Source organism: Cajanus cajan, chromosome 2, assembly GCF_000230855.2.
Source record: "Cajanus cajan strain Asha chromosome 2, NIPB_CcT2T_4, whole genome shotgun sequence".
In the NCBI taxonomy this organism is placed as follows: Eukaryota; Viridiplantae; Streptophyta; class Magnoliopsida; order Fabales; family Fabaceae; genus Cajanus; species Cajanus cajan.
Genome location: NC_138518.1, coordinates 77201144 through 77216961, shown reverse-complemented (window position 1 = coordinate 77216961; position 15818 = coordinate 77201144). Strand labels below are relative to the sequence as shown.

Sequence of the window (15818 nt, the reverse complement as noted above, 5' to 3'; positions counted from 1 at the left end):
TGACGTGCGTGATATCTTATGCATCTCAGAGTGCCTAAGCACTTGAGCAGTATTCACATTCTCATTCAGTTTATCATGGGCATGGATAATTCACTCACAACATTCTTTCCATGTACAGGTGTTAAAAACAACTGAATTGAACTGTTTAAGAACCAAACCATTTTTTATAAAGGGGTAAAAAGCTTCCTACTTTAAACTTTTTTTTTTCTTCAAAGTTTTTTTGCACATAACTAGTTTGGTTTGAAAAAAATTCAATTCAGTTCAATGTACAGTTTAATTTAAAATTTAAAAAGGTTTGCCGATTAGAAAGAATTTAATTTAATTTGGTTTAGGTGAATTATTTTAGTTCAGTCTTTTGTACTGAGTTAAACCATCGGCGTCCTTATTTCCTAGTTGAACGTATTTTAACTCGTCTAAGTAAAAGGCTCTGGGATTGATTACTCTGAACGTGATGGAAATGTGAACTACAAAGTATTTAATATGACAAAAGTATTCCAATAAACTAATTAATTTTTCAAAAATTAAACTAAGCAAAATAATTTGAGTCATTTCTTGTCATTAGATGACAGAAGTATTTAATATGCTTTTTAGAAAAGTAATTTTATAAATGTTTGTCTTTTCTTTATACGTGGGAATTGAAATCAATATCAAGAAGATTTATAACCACTTACGTACCTGTTCAATCAATTAAATTGAACTTTCTTAATAAACATAAGTCTTTAGAACTAATGTTAAGTGTACCACAATGAAGAAGAAAAAGTTAGAGGAAAAGACATTCATTATATTAAATAGTCACCCCATTCATAAATTTTCAACTTATGCATTCGTTTAGTTAAACGATACATTTTAAGGGTAGAAGTATTTTCAGTTTATTTATGCCATACTAGATTCGAGGGGACTTGTAGTGTGTTTTGAAAACAATGAAAATTAAAATCATAGTAGTAAGATCAAGTTATAAATGGTGATTTTGACAAAATATAAATCAAGTTTGTGGGAGAAGGGTTTCCAAAGTAACAGCGAAAAACAATGAAACTGGTAGAAAAACAATGGGAGTATTGTAGAGAGTTTTGTTGTTTTAAATGGTGATCTTTTGGTCTTATAAAGAAGAAGATTTATGAATTATGTTTATGGTTTTATTGACTTGACTAATATAAGAATAAATAAATCTGTCAACATATATATTATATTATTATTCAATGTTCCCTTCATTTTTATTGGTCTAAAAAGCACTGGCTTCAAAATACTTGGATTTATGAGGCTAGCATAGTAACTCCCAATATTCTTATTACTCTTTCCTATGCGAATTGACTAATCATGTAATTAAGTTTGATCTTTTTTAGAAATAATTGAATTAAAAAAAGTGCATAAAGTGATTAATTAAGCCAACCTATCAAGGATTTAGTCCAATTAACTATGATATTCGTATTTTTACTTATTCCTTATTACAAAAATATAAAAGACAATGATGCCTGTGAACACCAAATTTTGAGTTGTTTTATTGATATAATAATTTTGTTTCTAACAATTACACTAATGGTTGGCAAGTGAGAGACTGTTTAAAATTGTGTGGATTAATATTATTTAATTATGAAATTATGTGAGAATTATAAAATAACATTAATTGATTATGAATTTAATATTATGTTATTTTAATTATAATGATATATATTTATTTGAGTTCAATGATTATGCGTGTAAAGTATCTTATATTATCAATTAATTAGAAATTATTGTTGATATGACTATTATAAAAGTTAATAGCTATGTGTCTCTTTTTTCTTTATTTTATTACTATTCAGATATATGGTCTTTTTTTACATATCACAATAAAACTGTTGCTCCATTAAGTTAATATGGTCAGTTTTAGTAATTTTTTTATAAACTAAAATTAATTTATTTAAAGGATAATTAGTAAAAATTATCTCAAATTAACTTCTTTAAAATGTTATTCTTAACTTATATACAAGCTAATTTAACTTATGAAAAAATTATTTTATTTATTTATATTTTTTTCTATAATTTTTTCCGAATAAATTTATCCATAAAGACCTATGCACAATATTGTCGAAAATTGAGCTACCAAATAGAAGAAAAAAAACTCCTTCATTTATTTATTTACGAGTCGGAACTGAGGTTGTAATAATGATGGATTCAAGCTTCTCTGTTTGTACACTGTTTATAAAACCTCTTTCAATTAATTTGTTAGATGTGATCATGTTATTATATTAGGCATCATGTATCTAAGACTAAGTGTGTTTGGCTTGTAGTTGTCATAAAAGACATTTCAATAATGAAACTTGTATCTTTTAAGTAATTTGGATCAACCATGTTTGAGCATTTGTACGTAAAAACAAACACAAGTATCTTTCTTTTATCATTCCATGTCAAAAGGAATTTTGCAGAATCCAACATTTGATATCACTGGATAACGACAATAGTACAAAAGAAATTGCAGAAAAGTTGAGAAATGAATTGAGGAAACGAGATTATATATATATATATATATATATATATATATATATATATATATTCATTTGAATGTATTTATTCTAAAAATTTACAATCATTATTGTTTCAGCTACAGAGCACAGAGGAAACGGAGAGGGCATAAGGGAAAGTAGTGGCATATTTAAAGGAAATAATAGCTCCATTACGCAATGGCATGCCATTATTAACGAGACAGTCACTGTAACGAAGTCTTCTGAAGATTTTACGGTTGATGAGAATTGCAGAACTGAACATGTCACAGTTAACGTGAATTTGAGAGATGTTGCATCCATTCACACACGTGTTCATTATCTCAACTGTGTATGTGGGGATGCCACTTGGAAGAGGTGCCGTGGGACTTTGGTTTATTTGGATAGTGGACTTGTCACACTTGTCATCCACCCTTAATATTTTTCTGCTATGTTCACCCATTGCACTACCTGCATCAAAGTAAGGGATCTTTAGTGGCCAACAAAATTCTCATATAAAAGAGTATGTTAAAAGGAAAAATTATTAGAAAAATTATCAAATATTTGTGTTATGAAAGAATTAGCATAGTTGATTGAGTAGAATGTGTAACATGTTGTAAATTTATTTAGTATTCTCATTGATTAAAGAAAATGTTCATTGTCTAGTTAATTTCTAAAACACATACTTATTTTTTTTTAATTGATAAAAAATTATAACACTTAATTATATGTTATATAATGATTAATTAAAAATTATATGACATAAGAATAAATTTTTTGTATTAGGTAATATCTTCTCAACATTTCATAAAAGAGTGTTTAAAATTTAATTTAAATCTTATTTCATGGATTTTCAACATCAATTCGTATTTCAAAATTACGTCATTATCTTTTTTATATTCCAAACAAAAAATAAAATAAATGAGCAATAATACACGTACATAAATTCATACAATATTATGATTTTGTATTTATTACTTTTTAAGAAACTTTGTCCTTATCCTTATTTTCATAATGTTTCTTTTAAGATTGAATAAAGGATGAATTTGATGAGTTTAGCCTCGTCCTAACTTATCCAAAAAAAAATTGATCGAATTATTTATTTAAACTCAAGCTCGACTCGATCTTGACTCAATCAAGACTTGTAATATATGGAATGAGACCAAATCAATCTAATGTTTTAATTCGGTATTTCAATATTAACATATATAAAGTTAAATTATGAAATAAAAGAGATATAAAATTTAAATTAAAATATATTTTATAATATATATTTTAAAACAATGTCATTATAAATATAATACTACCTACATTCCTTATATATAAAACTCAAATACCTAATTCACCAAGATTAAGAAAAGTAGTTAATCTAATTGATAATAATAAATTTGTTCTAATTTTTTTTCAAAATTTGTCCAAATTTATTTATTTAGCTCATGCGAAGAACAAATCTTTCTATGCAAAGCATGAAAAGATACAAGGAGAGAGGATCCCCTTACCTAAGACCCCAAGAAGGTTGAAAGGGTTGCAACTTTCCTCCATTCCAAAGTACTAACAACACAGAGTTCTCAACTCCTTGCATGATCAATTGGATGATACAAGCAGGAAAATCAAATCTATGTAGGGTAGCTTGAAGAAAATTCTAACTCACTTTATCATACGCCTTCTCGAGGTCAATTTTCAATGCCATAGTTCCTATAGCAGTTTTATCCTTGGATATAAAATGGAGAGTCTCTTGTGCAAGGATACTATTATCAAGTGTTCCTCTCCCTAGTATGAGACTTCCTTGGAAAGGTCCAATAATATCATGGAGGTCAGGACATAGTCGTGCTACTATCACTTTCGATATAACCTTATATGCCATATTACACAAACTGATTGGGTGAAAGTCTTTAAGGTTAGACGAACTGTCTATCTTTGGGATGAGCACTATTGACATTTCAATAAGAGATCCATTTAAGAAGCCATGCAGAAATGCATCACGCACCATCCTCCAAAGTTCGTCACCCACAATGTGCTAGTATTGTTTATAAAAGAAAGGTTGAAATTCGTCTGGCCTAAGCGCCTTAAAGAATTTCATGCTCATAACAGCTCTTCTAACCTTTTCTTTAGATACTAGAGCCAAGAGGGTGGCTACAACCTCTTCTCCTAAAACTAGAGGAACACATATGCATGTCCACAAAAACACCAGGTGATTTCTTCCTAAAAAGCTCATGATAGAAGCGAAAACCTTCATTATTAAGGACATCTAGATTTGTATGCCATGTGCCATCTGGTAGAAATAAGTCCCGAATCTTGTTTCTTCTTCTCCGAAAAAGGGTTTGAGCATGGAAATAACTAGTATTCCCATCATCAAACTTTACCCTCTTCTCTCTAGACTTTTGAAACCACAAAAGTTTTTCTTACAATAAAACCCCATCCAACTCAAGTTGGAGAGTACCTTCCAGCCGAGAGGGCTCTCAAACTCTCCTTCTCGAGCTCTAATTGAACCTTTCTTAATCTCGCCTCTACAAATTTTTTCTAGGTTCTAATATTGCTAAATACACGAGTGTTAAACTCCAAGCAATATGGAAAAAAAATGGACGACCTCTTCACTTATTTTTCATACCACCACACTGCACAAGGATGGGGTCGTGATCTGAATAAGCCTAAAACAAAACCTCCACAAAAACTTTCAAAAAGAGAAACTATCATGATATGTCGAAAACCACTTTATCAAGCCTTTTAGTCATCCCTATGCCTAGTTGCTTCCGATACCAAGTGTATATTAGATCTTTAGAGCCAAGGTCAATCAAGGAATAGTCATTCATGAGCTGAACCAACTAGGAGGCACGAGAAGAAGAGAAGTGGCACCTTTGAATCTCCAAGCTAGAGATGACCTTGTTGAAATCTCCTAGTATGAGCCAAGGCACCACCAACTGACTTTTAAGACTACTAATATGATCTCACACCTCCGTTCTCTGACTAAAGCTAGGGCTTGCATACACAATTGTGCACGCCACTCCTTACAACCTTACTTGATTAAAATCGTAGTTGTTTGGGGGAAAGAAAAAAAAACTCAAACATTAATATTTGATTATCTTTCTCAACCAGGATCCATCTGCCTCCAACATGGCCTCTAACCTCCACACTATGATGCAACTTATAGTTTAGATTGCTCCAAAGCGAGGCAATTGACAAGAATGAGAAATAGGTTTCCATCACTATGAAAACAAAAGGTTTATCCAACTTAATTAGCTCACGAACCCTTTTTTTTCCTTTTGTATTCACTGCGCCTCTAATGTTTCCTCAACCTCGGGATGCCTTTCACGATCATCCCAATTGCCATCCTGCACCACACTCTAGAGTCTAGACCTCCTCCATAAGATCCTCATCATAATACGTATACTAGGTACCTCAATATGTTTGATGGGGAGAACAAACTTAAACTATGCAATTCGAGGAGCAATACTCCGGGTAGGCCCTAGATCTGGGTTAATCTCCTCGACGTTAATCATGTCCACATGCATGCATGGATCGCCTATGTCAGCATGATCTCGTTCATTCTCTTTCCTCACGCTCCTATGCACCTCTTTATTAGGCCCAACCCTATTTTCCAACATAGTTTGAATATTAGGCCCCATGTGATTATTCATATTTTTGGATAAACAGCTAAGATATTTCCTCCCATGCTTAACTTTCCATGCATGAATTGTATTATATATAAATTGTTTCTATTCTATTTTCATGATTTCCATTTCACAATCAACCAATCCCCCATGTGGTTGTAGTGAATTCACTTAGACATCCAAGATCTCGTGATCACTGTTTCCTTTATCTTCTCATCAGCACTACCATTTCCACTCAACGTTGACGAACCTCCACCCTTTGCTATTAACTCCCTATCTTGGGCACACTTCTCCATTGTTGTAAGAGGACTCATGCACATACGGACAACATGGTCATAACAACCACACATGGTACAAAGTAAATGCAAGCTTTCATATTCTACTTTGTACCATACATTGTTGAGATTAAATCTACTTAACACCAGTTTTTGGAGGTCAATTTCAACACAGACTCTGGCGAACCTCCCTCTAGTCATATTAAGTGTGTTAAGATTCATCTTAGTAGGACTTCATATCATTGAGGTTATGGTAAGAAGAACGCTCTTGTCATAAAAAACCATACCTAGCCCCAAAAATCAGACCCAAACAGGGTTTTATCCTCATCCACCTCAGACCTTGCAAACTTCGGTGACCATTATCGGATAGTCAAGTAATGATCAAAGAGTACCCACAGGCCTTCTTGCATTACACACTTTCTATTGGCATTAAGATCAAATTTCGCCATGAAATAGCCATATGATATATCCATTACCTCAAAATCCCTTATAATTTCCAAGGTGTTTGTAGCCTGCTTCGCAGAGTAATGAAACTAATGCTCTTCCTTAACAACTTCACCACCAAGCATTGTTTCCATGGTTTGTACAACTTCACAAAAGTTATTCTAGTAAACTTACAAAGGAGATGATCACCACCCTCATACTCCAAGGACATAATGCCCTCCTTGAAGAAATCACATACCGAAAGGATACCAAGGATCCTTTATAACCTTTTCCTTGAACGTTTCACCTAATCCACTAGTGTCTCCCCTTCCATCTAGAGGTTCCTTATCATAGAGAAAATCCTAACACGCATTCTTTCCAAGTTATGTATTACTAATTAGTAAATATTAATAATTAGGGATGAAAATAGGTCAGATTTTGAATATATAAATTGGGTTTGTTTTGCAAAATTAAAGCTTAAGTCTGACCTATTATCTATCATGAGTTATTTTTATAGGTCTGGTCTGACCTATTAGTCTTTAAATTAATAATATTAATTAGCTAATAAATTTAAATTTTTAAAAAAATTAACAAATTCGTTTTTAAAATATAGTTTGCTCAATATTATTAAAATTTAAATTTTAAAAGAAATATAGAAAAAAAATTGAATCATTTTCTATTGAAGAGACAATTCATACGTAATCATGTATAATAATGTACACCCATGCACAAGTCATAATATTATAAACTTATAATGGAAAAAATTGTATAAAAAATATTTTAAATTGATAATTTATTTTTGTTTTATAAATTTATTTACTTATTTATATTTTTAATAATATATATATTAATTTTTAATTTAGCATTTTTATTAAAAAAACCATACTTTAAAGAGATTAAGTCATAGACACCAATTTGAGATCTAACCTATTCTCATTTATATTACTAGTTTTATATATTATTGTTAATAATTACTAATTATTTGTGGATCCAAAATTATTCTTATACATATTTAAATATTCCCTATCATAACCCATTACCAATAGCACTTCTATTGTCCACAAACTTTTATCCAACTAATATATTACTATTCATATTTGATTTGATTTCAGAATGGAAACGAAACAAAAGTTTATAGCAAACATCATTTTAGGAAAAATTGATACTAATTATATGTATTATTCATACATGGAATGAATGTGACTTCCATAATATGAACATATTATCACAGTATAAAAATATTTCTTCTTCTAGATTAAAAGGTATAAATTTTTTAATATCTATATCTTTTTAATATTTTTCCATTTTTGTGTTTAAAAATAATTATAGAAATTTATTGTTTTTTTCCAAGTACAAGGAAAACAAAATTCATATCTCTATTAAAAAATCGTTGATAAATTGAATATAAAGGCATACCCACATTTTTAATGTTCATGTATTAAAAGTGTTATTTAAATCAATATAATATTTAATTTATATTAATTTCTGGACTGATAAAAATATTAAATGTGTTTTATAGAACAAAATTGTTGGTAAATCTTAAATTGGGCGTCATCAAAGAAAAAAAAATATTTCAATTTATTTGACAATTATTATAAAAAAAATATATTATACGGATCATGGGAATAAGAATAACGCACCTGGAATAAAAACAAGGAGTCCAAAGATGAAGAAGGATAAGATTACGATTGAACGTAGCATTTCTATCAAATTCCAACGCACAAACACTGAAACACCCGAAATGAAAAGGAAATACTATTAGGTTGTCTTATTCAGAGTTTTAAAAATTTTAAGAATTTGAAATTTTTAAAATTTATTTTTTATTTTAATTTATTGTTTATAAATATTTTTTTGAATAAATTAATTTAATTTTTTAGTTTGGTTTGGATAATTTAATTTACACCATAGAAAAAATTAATTATATACATATATATATATATTGAATTTTTAAAATAAAATGTTTAAAAATAAACATTAGTCAAGTTTAAATAATTAATAATTAAAAACTAATAAAATAAAATATTTAATAATTTGGTGTTAAAAAATTAAGATTATTTTAAAAATAAATAAATATTCAATAATTTTAAAAAAATTATTAATATTTTTATGTTAACATTGAAAGACAAGAGAAGGAGTTAGAAAAAAAGAGGGGAAAAGACAATGAGAGATGTTCGGATTAAAAAGAAAGAAAAGAGAAAGAAAAAAAAGGGAGAGATGAGATAAAAGAAAAAGAAGAGGGAGATAGAGAGGAGAAAGAAAATAAATAAAAGTTAGAGGAGAAAGTAAGAAAAAAGGGAAAAGAGATGAAATGAGGAAAAGAATAGGAGAGATAGAAGACAAAGAACTGTCAAAATAGATTGAAACTTGTGAGCCAACTCAATTCACTAGAAATTTGAGTTTGCTTCGACTATAAGAAAAATTTGAACCAATTCACTTACAACTCGGCTTACCACGAGTCAATCCGTGGTGAGCCAAGTTGGCTAACTAGATGACTCACCTAGTATATTTTTATTTTATTTTTTTTAGGTTTTCAAATATTAATTTATGTGATTATATATTTATATCATTAACTAAATTTTGTACATGAAGTTGTGAATTATGATAATTAGTGCCAATTTGATATTATTTATCAATATTTTATGCAATATTTTTTATTTTATAAGTTAATTAAGTTGGTTGTGGATGATGCCAATTTTTTTTTACATTTTATTTGTCTTATTTGTTAACATGGTTGTAATTCTAAAATATAAAATTATAATTTTAAAGTATAATAGTTTTTTATGATTTTAATTTTTCTTTATTTAAATGAGTCAACTTGTTTAATACGCTAACTCGTGATGGGTCGAACCAGGTTGGTTTTTTTAAGTTCACCTAAAGTTGAGTTGGGTTGGATTGATCCATGTATTGTCCAACTCATGGTGGATCAGGCCAAATCGAACTAGATTACCCATTTTGACAACTATAAGAAAAGAGAAAAGTAAAAGGAAAGATAGGAGAGAGTGTGAAGAAAAATAATATTTTTAAAATCAGACCAATCATTAAGCTGGTATATGCACTAGATCAAGACTTAATAGTTCAACCATGATTAAATCGTAATCAAATCGATATTAATAAAATAATAATAATAATAAATTAAATAAATATAATATCATAAACTAAAAATTAAAATAAAAAATATTATTTATAAGTTATTAACATTTATTGTATACATAAAGTCTAAACAAAACATAATGTAATATTTATATTTATATTTTAATAAAAACATAACAATGTTCATTAACAATAACAAATTTACATCTAAAATAAAATATATCAATTAAAATAATATAGATTGTAAAAAAATTAAGATATTAAAAATTATAAATTAACATATATGATTAAATTATATTTTATACAAAAGATAATAAAATATAATTGATAAAATAATTTATTCTCATATATAAATTTTTATTAAATATGTTTTTAAAAAATATTTTAAATTAAATTTAAAAATTAAAAATATTTTTTATAAAATAGGACCAATTCATACCAATTTTCTAATATTGATTTTGAATGGTAGGTTTGATTCAATTTTTAAAATGTAAAAAAATATACAAAGATAAAAGATATATAAGTAAGAGAGAGAAAAAATATATGAAAATTTTTTAATTTGTAATTTTTTTTAAAAATTTAAAATTCAACTATTTTGAAAATTTTGACAAAGATTAAAAATTTTAAATTCTTTATAAATTTTTCATTAAAAAAACTTTTTTACCTCAAAACATTTAAAAAATTTTAAAAAATAAATAAATTATTTCATTGAAATATCTCCCTCAAACATATTATTATAATATTACTGTATGAGATATTAAAATATAAAGAAAAATGATATTAGATAGAAGGGAATGTAATGGAAGAGAAAAGAAGGGAAAAAAAAAAGGTGATTGTGAAAGTCAGAAATGACAAAATGGTAAACAACACAAAACAAAACATATATGTATATATGAGTATCATAATCATGCACCGTGATATATGATTAACAATCACTTAAATTGCCCTAATAATGAAAAGCTAATATATATATATATATATATATATATATATATATATATATATATATATAACATCTTAAATTTAAATTTTGGTATCGATATTATAATTTTGATCTATAAAAAAATATATATCGTAGAAATGTAGAAAGAAGAGAAAAGAAAGCAATGAATAAACACACCTTTGAAAGTTAAGGAGGATTTTGCACAGCTACACAATAGTAACTGCTCCTTCGTGTGTATCTCTATCTCTACACGTATATAAGAAATATATATATATATATATATATATATATATATATATATATATATATATATATATATATATATATATATATAAAGACAAAGTAACAAGAAAAGAAAAGCATGTTAATTAATTAATATGATATGTTTTGTAATTAATGAATTTCTGTAAGAAACTTTATTTTGTTTAATTTTTTTTTAATTTTGATTTGTTTGTTTCTTTAACTCAATGTTAATTAATTTGGAACATTCGTATTTTTTCCTTATTCGAAATTTGTTTCTTTACATTTATGTTTATAATTCTTTTCTATATGCATGTTAGACAATTTTCTTCTATTTCTTAATGGAAAATTATTTAATTAAAATGGCCAAAAATATTTTAAAATTTGGATTTTAATGAATTATCCGATTTAAATAATTAAGGAGGAGATTCTATAGACACATAAAAAATATTATATAAATTGTTTTGTGAATTATTATACGTTTATCATTACTCGGATTTAAAAGAGTGAGATATTTTATTTTAGATATACAATTAATATAATTAATGAATGAATGAATGAAGCAAACATGTTTTAAGAAATGGAAGGAAATAAATCCACTAATCGGAAATTAAAGCAATTGATGAGGTCTTAAATTTTAACTTCAGCATCATCATTAAACATAAAAAAAGAATGAAAGAGAGAAATGTATCTCTTTTAAAGAATAAAGCAAACATATTTGTTACGAATTAGGCTCAAACCCAATAATCCACCTAAACATATTCTCTATATTCATCTCAAACAAATCATTAGTATCATCTATGGGATAACGGGACTTTGGTAAATACAATCCCCTCACAAAAATGAATGGTGAATAACACAGAAGAAAAGCAACTTGAATTGATGCCACCCTCAAGGTAATATCCAAATAGTCAATTAGCCCAACAATTCAAAGTTTCAAACAATAGAATTAGAGCATCTCCTAAAAGAGATTGATGAACTACACAAAGCTCATAAGGGCCAAAAATCGCGCCTCAAATTGATTTAGCTCATAATATGCCATACTTTCACTACTGACTAGACAATATTCAATCTAAAAGTCAAACGATAGGCCTCATTATATCATTTAATTAATTTCTTCTGCTAATGATGTTTTTACTGGACTGGGTTATATGCTTTTTTGATTTTATAATAGATTGCTTGCAAAGATTGAAATGCTCTTCATCTTATAAGAACTAAAAATATATTCGTGTAAAAAACAATTACAAATTAATTGAACATCATCATAATGCTAAATTTGTTTATCATAGAATCATCATATGAAGGAGTCGACGGTAGCTAACTGAGGAAACTGAGAGTGGAAAAGAGTAGGTGGGCATGTCTAAAGGAATTAACGCCCGCATTAATTGCGGAATCGTTTGCCATTATTAACGAGGCAATCCTTGTAAGTTGTAACCAAGTCTTCCCAAGAATTTTGGCTTGATGAGGATTGGAGAAGTGAACATACGTGTATATAAGGAAACATTCGTTTATTCTAGAAATAAATTTATCTAAACTTATTTCATTCAATAACTCGTGTTTTATATTAAATTTCAATTATTCAATTATTGAATTTAAATTTTTTAATATATAGATCAAGTCTACAAATTTTTAAAAAATTTAAAAATTATTTAATACTTTGTTTCATTAATTAATTTAAATCAATGTATAAAATACTTTTATGATTATCTATCAAACATGCTATTTAGGTTTTGATTTTTGTGAGTTTTGATTTTTGTATTTTGTAGTTAGTTTATATTAAGTTTATTGCTTTAAATATTCATTTTATATTTGGATCTATTAGATGTAGTTTGAAGAACTTCTTATATAATGAACATTTAAGTGGTTAAGTTTTGATATCTAACATGGATAGGTCTCATAATGCAGCAAATAGAAGATAAAACAAAAGAATAAAAACAAACAATTCATTAGTAAACCTTGTTAGAAGTATAAATTCACTTGATTTTGAATTTTTCTCTTTTTGGTATTGAAATTTATTTTTAAGCTCCTAAAAATAATATCATCCGAATATTAACTAAATTAGTCTAAGTGCATATATGATTTAGGTACTAATTTATTGTGTTCATTCATAGTATTATGGAATAGGATTGCTAACTGAATAAAAAAAATACATGATAAAGCTAAAACTTTAAATTTTGATAAAGTGTTACTTCGATGGTTTGTTAAATGCATGAATAACATTCATATAATAAACTAGACAACTTTCTTATAATACAGATAAATATGTTAACCACAAAATTAGCACTTAAAATTGTGTTAGAAATAATAATTTAGCACTAGACAATACCATAAATATAAATAAAATATTATCATTGTTGACTTTTAATAAGCATATCATAAACCAATATTAGGAATATCTCAAACAATGCATATTCAAAAGTCTAAAGGACAACTTATATTAAAGATAAGTTGGATTTTAGTTTTATGACTACAAATTCAATTATTAATCCTCTTTAAAAATGTAGTATAATTTTTTTTATTTTACTATTATGGTTGAAAAATCATATAAGACAAATGAGTAATTTTATACAAGTTTTATGATATTGTACATACCAAGTATTTTATAACTATTAAAGGTTTTAAGGATAAGTTATATTAAAGATAAGTTGATTCAAATTTAAAATTAATTATCAATCTTGTTGAAAAATTATCGATGAAACTAAAACTTAGAGGTGTTTGATATACAACAAAAAATTTTATTCTTGGAAATCATGATTTATATATGAGAATTATAAATCCTAATCATCATGCTTCCTAGAAATCATAAAAATTAGGGTTATGGGAATATTTTTAAATATTACCTAAAAATCAAATATTTTTATCACATTCAATAAGAAAATAAAAATAACATGACATTTTTATTGTATTAAATTTTTTATGTTTACTTGGAAAATTTAGTTTCTCACGCCCCTATGAGAATAATTTAATGAGAAACCTATGTAAAAATCATTCTTAAGAATGTTTCTTTAAAATGTTATTTTTTAAATAATAAAATAAACACAAAAAACTAACATTCTTAACATAAATTTATGTACCAAATGCCCCCTAAGAATTCTATAAGAAAAAAAAAACTCAAACACTCTTTTCTTTCATTTTATTTACAAGATAGTCATAAAATAATTAAATTCTTTCATCATTTGATATTAAAATCTATAAAATCATTTAAATTTAACTTTTTTAAAAATATAAACATAATGTCTTTTTAAATAATAAATATGATTGTATAATCAAATATATGTTCTATGACACATTAAACTTTAAATATAATAAATTAATAAAAAAATATATTTATAATACAATTACAAATGATTGATTTTTTTTTTATCATTTCACAACGTGTCTTTAAAAAATATTAAAATTTTAAACGTTATTTTCTTATATAATATTATAAATATTTCTAATAAAAAAATATGTGATATTATAATCAAATATATTTTATATGCTTGAATGTTCTCATTTTCTTTATAATTTTAAAGAACTTAAACAACTAATTATATTGATTAAAGTATAAAATTTTAGTTTTATAAATAAATGTATTTTAAATATGTGTAAAAATGAAAGAAAGACGTGGACTTGTCTTACGTTCCAAAATCTAAAGCTTATACTTATTTACTAAATTCAATAATCAGTTCTATCTATATTTATATCTATATACAACATTAGTTATTTATAAACTAACGTTTCAATTTTTTTTTCTTCACATTTGACTTTCATTTACACTTCATATCTCTAATCTTAGTATATTTGTTCTAAGTTATTGAAATTTTGGTTGTAATTTGATTTTTAGTTCTCTAAAATGTTGTTCTTTTGTCTTTAAATATGTTTTCTGGTACAATAGAATTTCTAAGTTCTTGAATTATTATTTGTTGTATTTAATTATGTATTAATCATTATATATAATAACACTTTAACAAATTCAAGCACACTACTTATCTGTCATGTAATTTTACATAAATGATTTGTCTTATTTATAGTATGAATATGTTGTTAAAGTGTGTATGTCTAAAAAGAAAAAAGTGTTCAATTGAAAATCCAACTATTATGTATAACTATTTTATTTTCCTTATTGTTTGATATATTTTTATTGTTTAATCTTTAAAATAGTTAATTGAAGATATTATTCATATTAGTATAATTTTTATTTTGTGGACAAACTTCTACAACTAATTTTTCTAACTGCATGGAGTATGATATTTATATTTTGTGTGATATTATATATTTTATAATTAAATATTTTTTATTAGAAGTAGAATGACCAATTGATAATTCATGAAATTTAGTATGATATTTATATTTTGTATGATATTATATATTTTTTAATTAAATATTTTTTATTAGAAATAGAATGACCATTTGATAATTCATAAATATGAATTTCATGTCTAATATAAAGTTTTATATTGTATTTGTTCCTTTGTACACATTTGCATGTTATTGTTTTATTTTCATTTGATGTAGAAATATTTAAACAATAAAATTTTTCGGTTACTTACTAGCTTATATATAAATTAGAATAATTATTTTAAATAAAAAAAATAGATTTTTCAATGAGGGAGATTTAAGCTATTTGTTTTTTTTTTCAACAATAGTGTTTTTAGAAAAAAATTTAACTTCCTATTTAATTTAATCTATAATTTTTATTTTTATTTTTAAACTAGTATTTTAACATGTGTATTTCATAGGTTCAATATTTATTATATATAACAAAATTTTATAATAATTTATATAGACAAGTAAATACTAT

The 15818-nt window shown here is 25.9% G+C and overlaps 1 protein-coding gene across 1 annotated transcript; it reads right to left on the bottom strand.

Annotated features, from left to right (window-relative positions):
• Positions 1-2574: 2574 nt before the first annotated feature.
• Positions 2575-11038, bottom strand: LOC145955203 (protein TAPETUM DETERMINANT 1-like). The gene is made up of 3 exons (XM_083069911.1): positions 10973-11038; positions 8403-8489; positions 2575-2927 (listed from the first exon to the last, which is right to left on the bottom strand). Exons 2-3 carry the CDS (start codon positions 8461-8463, stop codon positions 2575-2577), a joined length of 414 nt encoding a protein of 137 aa, XP_082926037.1. The 5' UTR covers positions 8464-8489; positions 10973-11038.
• Positions 11039-15818: the final 4780 nt, after the last annotated feature.

Excerpts from the sequence above, each read along its gene's own strand:
- LOC145955203 (XM_083069911.1), bottom strand. The coding sequence starts at position 8,463 with ATGCTACGTTCAATCGTAATCTTATCCTTCTTCATCTTTGGACTCCTT. Across the intron at positions 2,928-8,402 it reads ACTCCTTGTTTTTATTCCAG|GTAGTGCAATGGGTGAACAT; the intron begins GTGCGTTATTCT and ends ACTTTGATGCAG.